Source organism: Pleurodeles waltl, chromosome 2_2 (genome assembly GCF_031143425.1).
Source record: "Pleurodeles waltl isolate 20211129_DDA chromosome 2_2, aPleWal1.hap1.20221129, whole genome shotgun sequence".
Classification (NCBI taxonomy): Eukaryota; Metazoa; Chordata; class Amphibia; order Caudata; family Salamandridae; genus Pleurodeles; species Pleurodeles waltl.
In genome coordinates this window covers 68,622,020-68,634,715 of record NC_090439.1, presented here as the reverse complement: position 1 = coordinate 68,634,715, position 12,696 = coordinate 68,622,020, and the positions used below count along the sequence as shown (strand labels likewise).

At 44.8% G+C, this 12,696-nt stretch overlaps 1 protein-coding gene across 1 annotated transcript in view; it reads right to left on the bottom strand.

Annotated features, from left to right (window-relative positions):
- EXOC3 (exocyst complex component 3) overlaps positions 1–12,696 on the bottom strand; it is a 334,614-nt gene that overhangs the window by 240,673 nt on the left and 81,245 nt on the right. The window contains exon 6 of the mRNA XM_069219462.1: positions 5,450–5,575. Within this exon, the coding sequence (XP_069075563.1) occupies positions 5,450–5,575 (126 nt within the window). The remainder of the gene's footprint in view (positions 1–5,449; positions 5,576–12,696) is intronic.

The window sequence follows — 12,696 nt, the reverse complement described above, 5'->3', positions numbered from 1 at the left end:
TTCTATTTTCAATGAATTCCAAAGATGGGCACAAGCCCCCTCCAATCCCCAATTCAGCACAATAAGAACAGGACTAAACAAAGTTTTACTTGAAGGAGATTTAAGAGAGTATGAGGAGGTATACTGGTAAATTTGAGCCATTTATTATTGCTGCTCTTATTATTTTGGCACTTACCTGATAATGATATTATTGTAACATGGAACAAGAGAAATGTTTCACAAACCTCTTACCAGGTAATTTTAGCTTACCAGGTAGAAGTAGAAGAATCAAACATTTTAATAAAGATTATACCACGTAGTAAAGGGGGTCCTCCAATGCTTTCTACAACTACTTGCTAATTTCTCTACTACTAACAGTCTGATGTGCCTCACTGCTTCCACTAGTACTGAGAGCCTTTAACTTACTTCAAGAACCACTTATTGCTGGTAAGCAACAGTATAGGTTTGCTAATACAGCTCCCACAGCCTCTCTAAATGACTTGAAAAATCCTTGGATTTTCTCTTACTGTCCAACAGTGTTCTTCACTACAGGCTTTACAAGGTTCAGCAGAACTATTTTTCAGAAATTAATTAGCAATTTGTTCCATTTGTTCCTGCAAAATACCTGCAAGCCACATCATGTTTATTGCAGATTTTCATTTTGAAGAAAATGGAAAAGTCGCACAAGTATCTTATTCTCTCCCTTTCAAATCCGAATTTATACCTGCACTTTCTCCTGTCCCCAATTTAACAAGTTCTTGGTCTTCTTTCTTCATGCATTTTTAATTTTCTGCTGTTTTGTAACCAACGTTGGCTCACTCCTTGGGTGGAGATTCTTATAATTAATGTGGATAGGAAATTGCAAGATAAGTGCCACACTGACTGCTTCCAGTGTTCCTGCTATTTAAAAACATCAACTATCTATCTGCCTAGAGTTCATTCTTTGAAGTTCGCTGAAAGCCAGCTTCTTCCATCATTAGTGACTGCATATTCAGCGTGTTGATAAATATGGCAAGGAGGAAAGTATTAAACCACTTAGGGTATATAAGTCCTATTCAATGACTGGCTGGTACACTACAAGACGACGGGGCCTTGGCACTCAAAGCCACAATACAATCACACTGGGAAGAAGATGTCGAGTTAAGAAGGGGGAGGGAAAATGTTTAGTATTGTATAATTAACATCAATAATTGGCTTCAGGACAACCGTATTGTATGTACTCTTATCATATGTTTTTGACTTCGCTCAAAATGGGAAGCAGAATATGGATTTGCACTCCCAAACCTATGATGCCGGCCAGACGTGTGCAATTTGCTGTATATCGCCTGCTTGAGAGTTATAAGTTCATATAATAGTTATGAGACCGACACATGTTAAAAATCAATAGAAAATGTGTTAAAAAAACATTTCAGGTAATAGTAATGGCTTCTGTTGACAATAGCAACAATTGTCACATCTCTCCTCTTTAAGAGACGATGCAAAGGTAAACAGATATTGATGAAATGTATTTTATTTTCATTGACATACCACACTACAGTTTTTTGAATTAGTGGGACAAACTTTAATCTGTACAACAAACAAACGAAAATTAAGTTGGCAACCTATAAAAAAAGGCACAGATGCCCAACGAAAGCAAACTATGATGAGAAAAGTGAAACATTTAGCAATGAGCACCAGATGGTTGGTTCCAAAGAAAGGTAAACACTAAGCAGTCTTTTTATAATTCCACACGTTTTTCGTTTACTTGTACAAAGTTGTACTTAGCTCCACATGTCACCATGACCACTTCAGAGTGCCAGGGGGAAAGTAAACAGATAACCAGGAGGAAGTGAACAAAGCAAGTTATGGTCCAGCTGGAAAGGAATTCTTCCATGACTCCCCTTAGTTAAGATTGTTACTTACAAACAATCATGCTCATTAACTGTAACAGGGTTTCTACATCGACCTACAAGCTGACAGTGACTAGGCATCTACTGGCATTAAGATCCAGGAGAGATGTATGACGTGTGCTGCCTGCCAGATGAGTCAGCAGTAATGTCTGCCTTTTGTTTTGTTTTCCTTCTAAGAGAAGTGCTCTGGAAGTGGAAGGAACAGGGCAGTTCAATTAAAAACAGGCTCCGTTTCAGACCCTGAAATGGACTGAAAAGTTGCTGTGGCTTGTTGGAACCTTGAAACAGAAAGGGGCCTACTGTGAACGCCTTGGAGAAGTTGCCCATTTTTGCTATTGCCTTGGGTATCATGGGAATTGGTGGAAAGGGGTAGGAAAACATCAAAAGAGCACTCAACCATAAACTTGTTTGTGGGTGCCTACTTGCTAAAAAGCAGCATTTTATGCTGTGGTCCGTTGCAAAGAAATCTAAATCTGATTTACAACAGTGGTGAAATATTTGATTTAGTACGATGTCTTTCAGCTCCCACTCACGAGTCTTGTAATGTTCAGCTGAGAAATCCTGCCTGGTCATTGCTGATACCCGGAACATGTTCAGCTTCAAGTGGGACTCCGTAGTAAAACGCCCAAAGCAATAGTTTATGGCCTTCTGTTGACAGGATCTGGGAGCGTGTTCCCCCTTGTTTCAATAGGCAGAAAATGGTGGTGGTGTTGTCTGTTTGGACCAACACCGTTGAGTGATTTAATTTAGTTGACTGAATCTTAGATTAGAGATATCCATAGTTGAATCGAGTAGCATGGCTGATAGACTTAACCTCTTTTTGTTTGTCTTCTGGCAGGAGATCTAAATATGGAGCTTTAGTGGATCAACTCTGCCAGTCACACCTTCCCACAATCGCCATGGCACTGGCCACTCTCATAGTCAGTGCTGCCATAGAGAAGAATCTTTTCCCTGTCACGCCCATTCAGCAGCCTTCTCAATGTGGTGAAGCTTTATAAGGTGCCATCAGGTTTCGGGTTCTTCTGTGAATGGCCTGCATAATAACTGATTAACCTTTATGGTGACGGAAAAGGCACACCGACAAACTCTCAGGGATCTTATATTTCTTGTCTATCAAAAGTATTACCACAGTTACAGTAGCTGGGGTCTGCATAATTGTCTTGCATTCCTGTCAAATATGACCCACCAATGGAAATGATTTGACTGACCTCTTTGCTGGTTCATTGAAGTCATACAGGAAACAGTCAGTTTCCTGTACCACTACTGGAAGGTTAAATCTTTTTGCTGTTTTGTTGACCAGTGAATGGGGTACCCACCAGTGGTGTTGGTGGTTTTGTTACTGGCAAAACATACTCATCCCACTTACCGCTTTTAGGCTGACTGGGCGGAGGCAATCGTTCTTCTACATCTGTATACTGACCATCATCAGAGTTGTCTACCTGGATAGGTGATTGAAGAACATCAGGAACTGTTGAACAAGTTGTGGATCTGAGGTGGTCACTCTTTACGGTGCAGGTGATGGAGATCTAGGTGTTTGTTGAGGAACAGTTGATACTGTCTACTGAGAAGTGGTTGGGAACTGTGTATTAAAGTCCTTTATCATGAGGTCAGCGATTAGATCCACATGCATCATGGGTCTCCTGATTATTTCATATGCCATCTCATATGGGCCATAATGACGGTCACAGTTCTGTCATTCTTCCCAATGTTAGGGAGAAAAATGTGAACTGTATGATTTTGGTGGTGGTGGTTGGTGATGTGGTGAATATTCCTGCTCTTCTTTTGTCTCCTGGCACTTTATATAGATCTGTCCAGGAGTATTTGCAGTGCCACAGTGATCATCTGGATCCAAATAATCTTCCTCTGCTTCTGTGTCCCGTAATGTTGCTAGAGGATGAGGTGGTACTTTGCTTGGAGACATATGCTCTTGACATAATGGAGTGCTAGCTTACGCTGCCAATGACATGGGGTTGTTGCAGGTCGGGCTGTCGACAGGATCATCATTGGCAATATCATTAAAAGGTATCAGCGGCATTGACAAGGACGTTGTTGGTGGTGTCGCTTCAGTCATCGACGACGCCTCGACGATTCCACAGAGGATGAATCCGCCACCTTCTCAGGTTTTTGTCAAATTTGCTGTTGTTGACATGGAGGCCCAGATGTGGTTCAGTAACAAGATCATCAACTGACTTTTCAATGTCAGTAGGTCTGTCATTGGAGGGATTATCTTTCCCTTTTTTACTATAGGGAATGATGTTGGAACTACTAAAGTTATGGAGTGTCTTTTCTTGCCCTTGTTTCCTGGAGAAGTATCAGATGATTATTTACTCACATTTTTGTGACTTTTTTCCTCTCACTTTTCTTGAGGGGAGGTTTTAGGTTTACAGGTCTCTGGGATTAGGTTTTCTTTTCTCTGCTTGCCTCACAAAGTTAGAAGAGCTAGTCTCACACTCGTACCCTGAAGAAAGGTGCTCAGATGTCTGGGTTTTCCAAAGCCACCTAAGCAATCTTTCCTCATGATCATTAAGGGTTTTAGTAGAAAAGGTTCTGTCAATTTTACAGTCTTGGGTCAGGATAGATGCAGAATATTCATCGCCTGTGGGGGTCTTCTCTCAACACTCATTTTGCCACAGTAATCAAAAGGCTTCAACAACCTTCTCTTAGATTTGTCTTCTGTAGCCAGTAGAAATCTAAAGTGTGAACTCCTCTGGCAGGGGTGAGTCACAGAGCACTTACACCTCACTGGCTGAAGTTTGGGCCATATATAATGAGGTGACTGTGCAAATAAATTAAGTACTGCCTACAACTATCATTGTCGCCAGTGCTTTATATTGCTATTTCAAAGTTACAAATGATCCCACTTTGACAACGGGGAATGCATTCAAGCAAGTGAATCTATGAAAGATCCAATGCCAGAGAATCCTTATCTGTCAGATATTGTGCTAGTGATCTGTGACATGATAGGCTTCTCACTGAATCATAGCCAGCCACAAGTCAGTGAGTCATGGCTTTAGTAAGTACTGGCTGTGTGGCTACTCCAAAAGGGGACAGGAGGGTGGACACTGACAGGGAGAAACACTGTGGGAGAGCACCATATAACCATCTTTGTTGGTATATGTGGGGTGTACTTAGTGAGTTTATCCTAAAACTGAGCTACTGACCTCTCACTCGCCCACCTTTTATTGCTTTCTTCACACCTTTTTGTCTGTATGCATACAGTACTTGACAGTAAAATCCTGTCCTTCTTAATCTCTGTTGAGAGGGTATGGGGGAGGGGCTGTAATAAACCCTAGAAAAAGACCAGAAGACTAAAGTGACACATTTTGTTTTATGACCTTTTTAAATAACACTGCCACATTGTAATGAATACATCTGTATTACAAACCATCTTGTCAGACATGTGCACCTTCTTTCCCACTACAGACAAATTATAGCATATCAATGCTTCAAGAATCACAGTGACCAAAAGGTACCTACTGCTATGGAAATCCCAGTCAACTGGACTTTAAGCCCATCTGATCCATTACATGTTCATATTGTAAAGGTAAAAATGAAACAACTTAAACAAAATGCTGCCGCACCTGAAACACAATAGCTGGAAGAGTGGTCTGATAATAGCCATCCTGGTCAGCTTCTGGGTCTGCATTCTTCAGCCAGTCCTTTTTGTCAGTCTCCAGTGCTTTGCGCAACCAGCCAATGATGTTGGACTGTAAAATGTGAACAAGGAGAATCAGAAAACATAAATACAATAATGCTTCCCTACAGCAGCCATTTTAAGAAATATTTGTACATATTGCTTTATAAAAAGGAGCTCTGAACCTCTTAAAAACTATACAAAAACATCCACAAATTCTCAGACTCCATGCCATCATTATAGATTCAATAAGAGTGGTTATTGCCTTATACATCCATAACCACTACACAAGCCTTTTAAGATTTTCTCTAGCCTCAAAAGGGAATCAAAGAAACATAAAACAAGGCCAACCTTCACAAACATGTGAAAATGGCGCAGAAGTCCTATAAGTTACTTAATAGTTCATTATCACTCCTACAGGGCTAGGCCTACTAACAGCTTGTTAGCCAGCCACCTCCTATTTAAATCACCTTTCCTTGAGCACAGGGTATGCCACATTGCCTAAAACAACTAATCTTTAGACAAAATCATTGAGGAGGTATTGTCTGTAACATAAAATGCCTAACTCAAATCCAACAATACCATTCATGACCTCTAAAGTGTCCTCAGTCAAGGGAAATTGCATAATCTGCACAACCCTGTACAGGGAAGACCACCTCCATAATATTGACATGGAAGATGCAGATGTTCTGGCATGCTGGGGTTTCCTGACGCCTTTAACCCTGTTAACCTCAGAATCCTGCTAAGATTATCCTCAGTAATCGCAAGTGATGACCAGATGGCTGAAGGTGTTCATATACTACATACACTATGTGCAGCATCAGGCCTGTGTAGGACTCACATTTTGGAGCCCAACCAAGCAACAGCCTTCTTCCATTTAATGCCTTGTATTAATCATGGGTTCCAAAGTTAACTACTATTCCTGGCATCTCTTATTGATTATCAGAATTTCAAGTGCAAATGCCACAAACACACATCTATACCTCACCCAAATGAACATACAGAGAACCAGACAGCTTTTATTCCTTGCTTTACATAAAAAAATACCAACTGCCCAAAAAATGCCAACTGATGAAAAAAATGTACATCGTTTTATTTACAGAAAGCATTCTTATGTTATTTTAACATTATGTGTGTTGCGTTTGTCTACCATTGGTGAAGCCTTAAAGCGATCGTGCTATGTCACAGATGCAGCTGTTCTGAGCAGTCTACAATCTGAAGTGCTGAATGGTGGAGATGCAATGTATATGGAAGGAGGGTGTTTTAAAGACTCCCTATGGATTAGTATGTAAAGCCAAATGTAACACTATGGATACCAAACCTCTCTAAAAGGGTGAAGGAAAACATGATACCTAAAATGAGTAATGGCTATGTGACAAGGACACAATGGTGAAAAAGCAAGCAGGCCATTAACGTGGCTGAACAGTCGTGAAAACATGGTGCTTCTAATGTCACTGAAAGTTAACTCACGTTCTTGGATTGATTTGTTCTCCTGGGATCTTGTGGAAAAAATGAAAGATGTGACTGCAATTAAGGAAATAATGGAGAGCCTTCTAGAATCGTCAGTGAGGAAGATGCTGAGCTCAAATAGACTGCCAATGGAGTTTCATACTACGTCTGCAGCCCTATAGGCATTATACTTGGTGCTAACAACTACCAGCAAGGCCTTGATGCCATGCTGAAGCCACTATGTGATCCTATAGACATGGCATCCTACAGACTGTTACCTAATCTGAATACAGAATATAAAAATGAGCAAAATACTGGCTACAAGACTCCTTCTTTAGTTGCCCTCAATGATCCTTGCATAACATAAGAGGGTTTCTTGGGTAACTGAGGAGGCCCCGTCTCACTGGCCTCACTCAGCTTTTTAACCTAAATCTAGTAAAGGCTTTCAATACTCAGGATTAAAATAAAAAGCATTTGTAAGAGGAAGGAACATAAGAAAATAGATATCACTCTACTATGCAAGACCATTAAGGTAAGAACTACAAGCAAACAAATTTCATCCTGCAGTCCCCCTTCCTGTTCGCTCTGCATACGGAATCACTTCCAGCTAGACAGCGATTCAAGAGGCAGCGTTGTTATATGCTAATGATATGCTATTTATTAGAGATGCAAGAGGTGACCTGAATTTATTTGCCCTGTTTTACAGAGATGTCTGGACTGGGTCTCAACTAGGCTAATGGCCTAATTTAATATTTGGAAGTCGGCCAATCCTCCACCAGGGCGACAGAGTAAGTTATTCAGTCGCCCTAATGGAAGTGTCAACTGGCAAATTTGGAAATGTCTGCTGTCCCAGCGGACATTTTCAGCACTGACAGAAACCTCAGTGACAGAGTCGTATGTGATACTTACAATTTTTATTTTCCAAAAAGAAAATCCCAAAGAAAGATCTACAATTTTTATTTTCCAAAAAGAAAATCCCAAAGAAAGATTTTATTTTGCAGATAAAAAAAATGCTTCCTCCCATAGCAAGAAGGATGTTGAGCACTTTTCAGTGCCCCTTACTGCCAGGGTTTTCTTGGCAGTGATGGGCATTGAAAAACGGGTGTATGTCTGACCATCTTAAATTATGGGGGGAGACATTCAGTCAAATCTCCAACAGCCCAATAAGTAAGGGCCGTTGGAGGGGGTTACCATGGCAGAGATGGCCTAGTCCTTGCATTGGTCATACTATGGTTAGCCCTCATTTAAATTAGGCGAGTGGACCATTATGTTGGCGGGGAGGGAACGTAGTTTTGACAGAGTTCCCTCTCCGCCAACATATTAATAGGGTTCCAAGTCTCTTTATCTAAATAGATATACTACTGGGTAGCCTACTTTAGACCATGAGAATAAGCAAGTTGTCCTTGAGTAAATAAAAAACCACAACAGAGTCAGCGGTTAGAGAGCTGGGGGCAGGGGGTACTACAGGGTCTGATTTGGAACTGTATTATTCGGCTGCCCAATTAAAATAGATGGTCTGGTGGCTATCTGGGCAATAGACCTGAAACAGTGAAGAATTCACTCCAAATCGAGAGAGTTTACTGAATATTACTAACAAAGAGTCCTACTCTTCTACATACTGCAGCAGAGTAGCTGTTGTACAAAAAGTATCTAAATGAAAGATGTATCAAAGAGGAGCTTGATAATCTTTTTAAAGGGGGCACCTTTGCCACATCTGAAATGCTTATGGAAGCCAACGGACACCAGAGAGAACAACATTTGAAAGAATGGCCAACTCCATATGTAAGCTCTGGAAGATTACAGATGCCCAGCTCCAAACACAAGCACCGGTACAAACATTTTACACTACAGCAATGGCATGAGGCTGATTTGCCAGCTCTACATAGCAGGTCTGAAACAGAAGGATTTTTTTTTTGGCTAGTCTTAGGGATAACTGTGAGACTGACCTGGAGAGGGAATTAATGAAAGTGCATAAAACTGTGGTCTGGCTTACCTCACAAAGTGTCACACAATGCCAGATTTAAATATATCAGCTCAAATTTCTTACACAGGGAACATTTAACATCTGGAAAGATCAATACAGTATATCCAGGGCCACCGTCCGCATGCCATAGATGCAATTACATTCAGTCTGCATTCATTCAAAATGTGTTGAAGTGCCAGAAATCACAACATTTTGGAGGGGAGTGTTGGCAGCACTATCCAAAAGCTTGTTGATCCCATACTGATCTGTATATCACAGAAGAATGTATATTATGGCTTTTCACCACCTTAAAGGGAACAGAGTGGAATCAGCATTTCTTGATCTTGCCTCATACTGGGAAGAAGATCCAAAACCAGGTCCTGCAATGCCCCTGTACCTAAAGGTAGGCTGGCATTGGAAGATGTAGCTAATGGAGATGAAAGTGATGATAAAGACAGCGATGAAGGAGATTAAAAACATTAATTTATTTTAAAAGACTTACTTGTAATTAACTACAAAGTAATGTCCCCTGCAAGTAGAGACTTCTGAAGGTAATGTAAGAAAAGGTATTGATGCAATGACTCCCAAAAGGGTTTTTGCCATTTTTTGGATTTGGCAGCTTTGTGAGTTCGGATGGGTTCCATCTCTCTGCCACTAATGCTGCAATTGTTATTGAGGTGACAGGTGGAGGAGCCAAGATGGCGGCCGGGACAGGAGCTTAGTTTCGGAGCTCCGGCCCGTGCCTTCTATAAAACATCCTGAGGGCGTCCGCCCGGGCCGCCGAGTGGGGCGCGGAGGAGGCAGGAGTCTGTTTGGGCACCCGGTGCCCCCCTGGGGCCTCGGGGCTGCCACAATCGCCGCGGCTGTGAGTGACGGCGGGCGGGGAGGGGTGGGCGGCCACGACCGCACCCGTCACGGAGCCGTAAGACCGGGGGGCCGCTAACACAGAGGCGGGGCGCCCCCCCCCCAGGCGCGGCCCGGGCCGGAGCGGGGAGAGAGGGTGAGAGGGTGGCGACCCCCCCTCCCTCCCCACTAAACAAGTGGAAAGGAGCGAGCGCCGCTCTGCGCGAGGGCCGCCCCTCCCCCACAGAGACTGGATTGACTGCGACTGGTGGAACTGAGGGGGCACTCCGGAGGGCCATCAACAGATGCCAAGCTCAGGACCCAGTGGAGCACGGAACGCTCAATCTCCTGTGAGCAACCAGCAGCGACCAACTGGAAGAGGAGAGGGGCATCCGACAAAAGGACGGAGCAATAGGCTAGGTCGCAGTGCCTGAAAGAGGGGGAGCAAACGGAGCCCAACCCCCGGGGGGACTGGACGGGGGGCCCCCCCCTCTGCCTCGTGTGAGCGGCGGGCGAGGGGAGTCGCCGAACTACCTGGAGCGGGAGCCACTGGCCGCCCCCCCCACTTGACGTGAGTGGAGGACCTAGCGGGCAGTATCACGGGGGAGGACCGCCCAGCTGATTACAAAGGCCACGCCGGAACCCTGCACTAAATAGCAGTTGCACAAATATCCGACCCCGCTCACGGCGAGCTGCTTGCCAGCCACCCATCATGGCCGCTAGAAACAAATCCACGAAAAAACAGGACCGGCACACACAGGGGCAGTCAACAGGGGAATCAGCAGATAGCCCCAACCCTGCAAGCTCTGGAATCCACCCTGCAAACCCATTCAACCCAGTTTGAAAAAGTACTGCAAGCAATTATGGACACTAAAGCTTCTCTGGAGAACAGGATCGATTCAGTGTCACAAGATCTAAATCTGCTACAAGTGGACCACTGCAACCTACCGGAAAGGGTAAAGTCGGCGAAGGCGGTGATAAAGGAAATGAACCCCTCGGTTTTGGCCAACCAAAAACAAATACAGCGACTGGATGCAGAGGTAAAAGCACTCTGGCGCCGTGCCGAAGAGGCGGAAGGCAGATCACGGAGAAACAACGTGCGCTTCATAGGATTTCCTGAAAAATTAGCAGAGCAGAGCATAGAAATAATCCTGGAGCAATAGCTGATCAAGGAAGTGCTGAATGGGTCTCCGTCGAAATTCTTCTCGGTAGAAAGAGTACATAGGATACCAGGGAGACCCCCGACCCCGGGCCAGACACCGAGACCCCTGATAGCGAGATTTTTAAACTACAGGGACCGCAATCTAATTCTGCAGCTATTCCGCAGCAGAGGCCCATTCAGACATGAAGACTCAGAAATCAGCGCTTACCCAGACTTCACACAGGAAGTACAAAAACAGCGCAACTCATTCGTGAGGGTCAAACAACGCCTCCGAGAGCACAACATCAAATATGCACTGCTATTCCCTGCTAAGCTACGAGTCACAACGGACGAACGCGTCCACGCCTGGTGCGACCCCAGTCCGGAACGGAGGATAGAGAGGAATGGCTGACTGCCCCACTGCGAAAGTGTTCCAAAAGGAGGCCAAGAGGCCAGCCCACAGAGGTGCAGGCGGCTGAGGAAAGGGCAAGAGTATTGAAGGCCACTCCACTGCACACGCAGAATACTTATGCGGCATTGAGGGAGATCCCGGCGGACAGCCCGGACTCTGATTCGCTCAGCTCGACATCCGGTCTTGCAGAATCGCCAGCGGGGCTGAAGCTCACTCCCCCGAGCGGCGGACAAACTGTAAACTCGGACGGCCTCCCGCTCTTCTCTCCCCCCCTCTTCTCCATCCTTATTCCTCTCTCTAGGAACCCCTTCCCCGCCCTTTCTCTCTCCCCCCCTCTCCCCTCCACCCCCATTTCCTTCCCCCCCCACCACCCCCAGCTGCAGAGGGTAACAACCTGGTCGAGGTGCCCGTGCCGAATCCACGCCTATCCACGAGTTGGCTAATGCTGCCGCGGGCCCTGAACGGCCTAGACTGTATCATGGACGGTATTGTTTGGTCTCAGCGGTTGGGGGGGCGGCAGGGGGGGGCAGTAGTACAGGCAGCCAACGGCTGCGGATGGGTGTGGGCCACATACACAGGCCACATCTGGTTGTTAATATGGCCGCCCCACAGGAGTTCGAAGTTTGTTGTTCGAGTGTGAGATTAGTAATTTGTTATTAGTTAAAAGTTTTACATTGATTGTGAATGGTGGGTGTGCAGCGGGGTCAGTAGTTATGCTGATTTCAAAAGGTCAATACAAGACACAGGAAATATTGCTAGCGCAGACACACCGTTGGGCAAGTGACTGAGCAGGAGGGGACCCGTGCGGATATGGATGGGCTGGAGGGAGGGGAGGCAACCATACATAATGTAAAATGTCGCTAAGTGCAAGCCCATCCACACACCAATATGATATAATCACGTGGAATGTAAGAGGGTTGGGGGCTACAAGCAAAAGGAACTGGGTACACAACCGCCTTAAAAGACAGGGCATGCATATAGCCATCCTGCAGGAGACACACTGTCTGGAAGCTGACCTTTGTGCGCTGCGCGGAAGATGGGGTGGTCAACTGGTGGGTACTACATATTCGGCATACGCCAGGGGAGTGCTGATCTGGATAGCAAGCGGGGTTCCCTTTGTTATAACACACCAGACAATTGACAAAGGGGGCAGATACGTGGCACTAGAGGGGGCCCTCGATGGCAGACAGTTAACAATAGTTGGAGTTTATGCCCCTAACAGTGCTACAGCCGAATTCCTGGGCACTCTCACCCCAGCTTTATTGGATAACCCCGAATCCCCAGCCATATGGGGAGGCGACTTCAACAGCATTCCAAACATAGAGTTAGATAGGTCCACCAGGCCTTCAAAAACAAACCTAAATAAAACGGTCAGAAGCCCCCTAC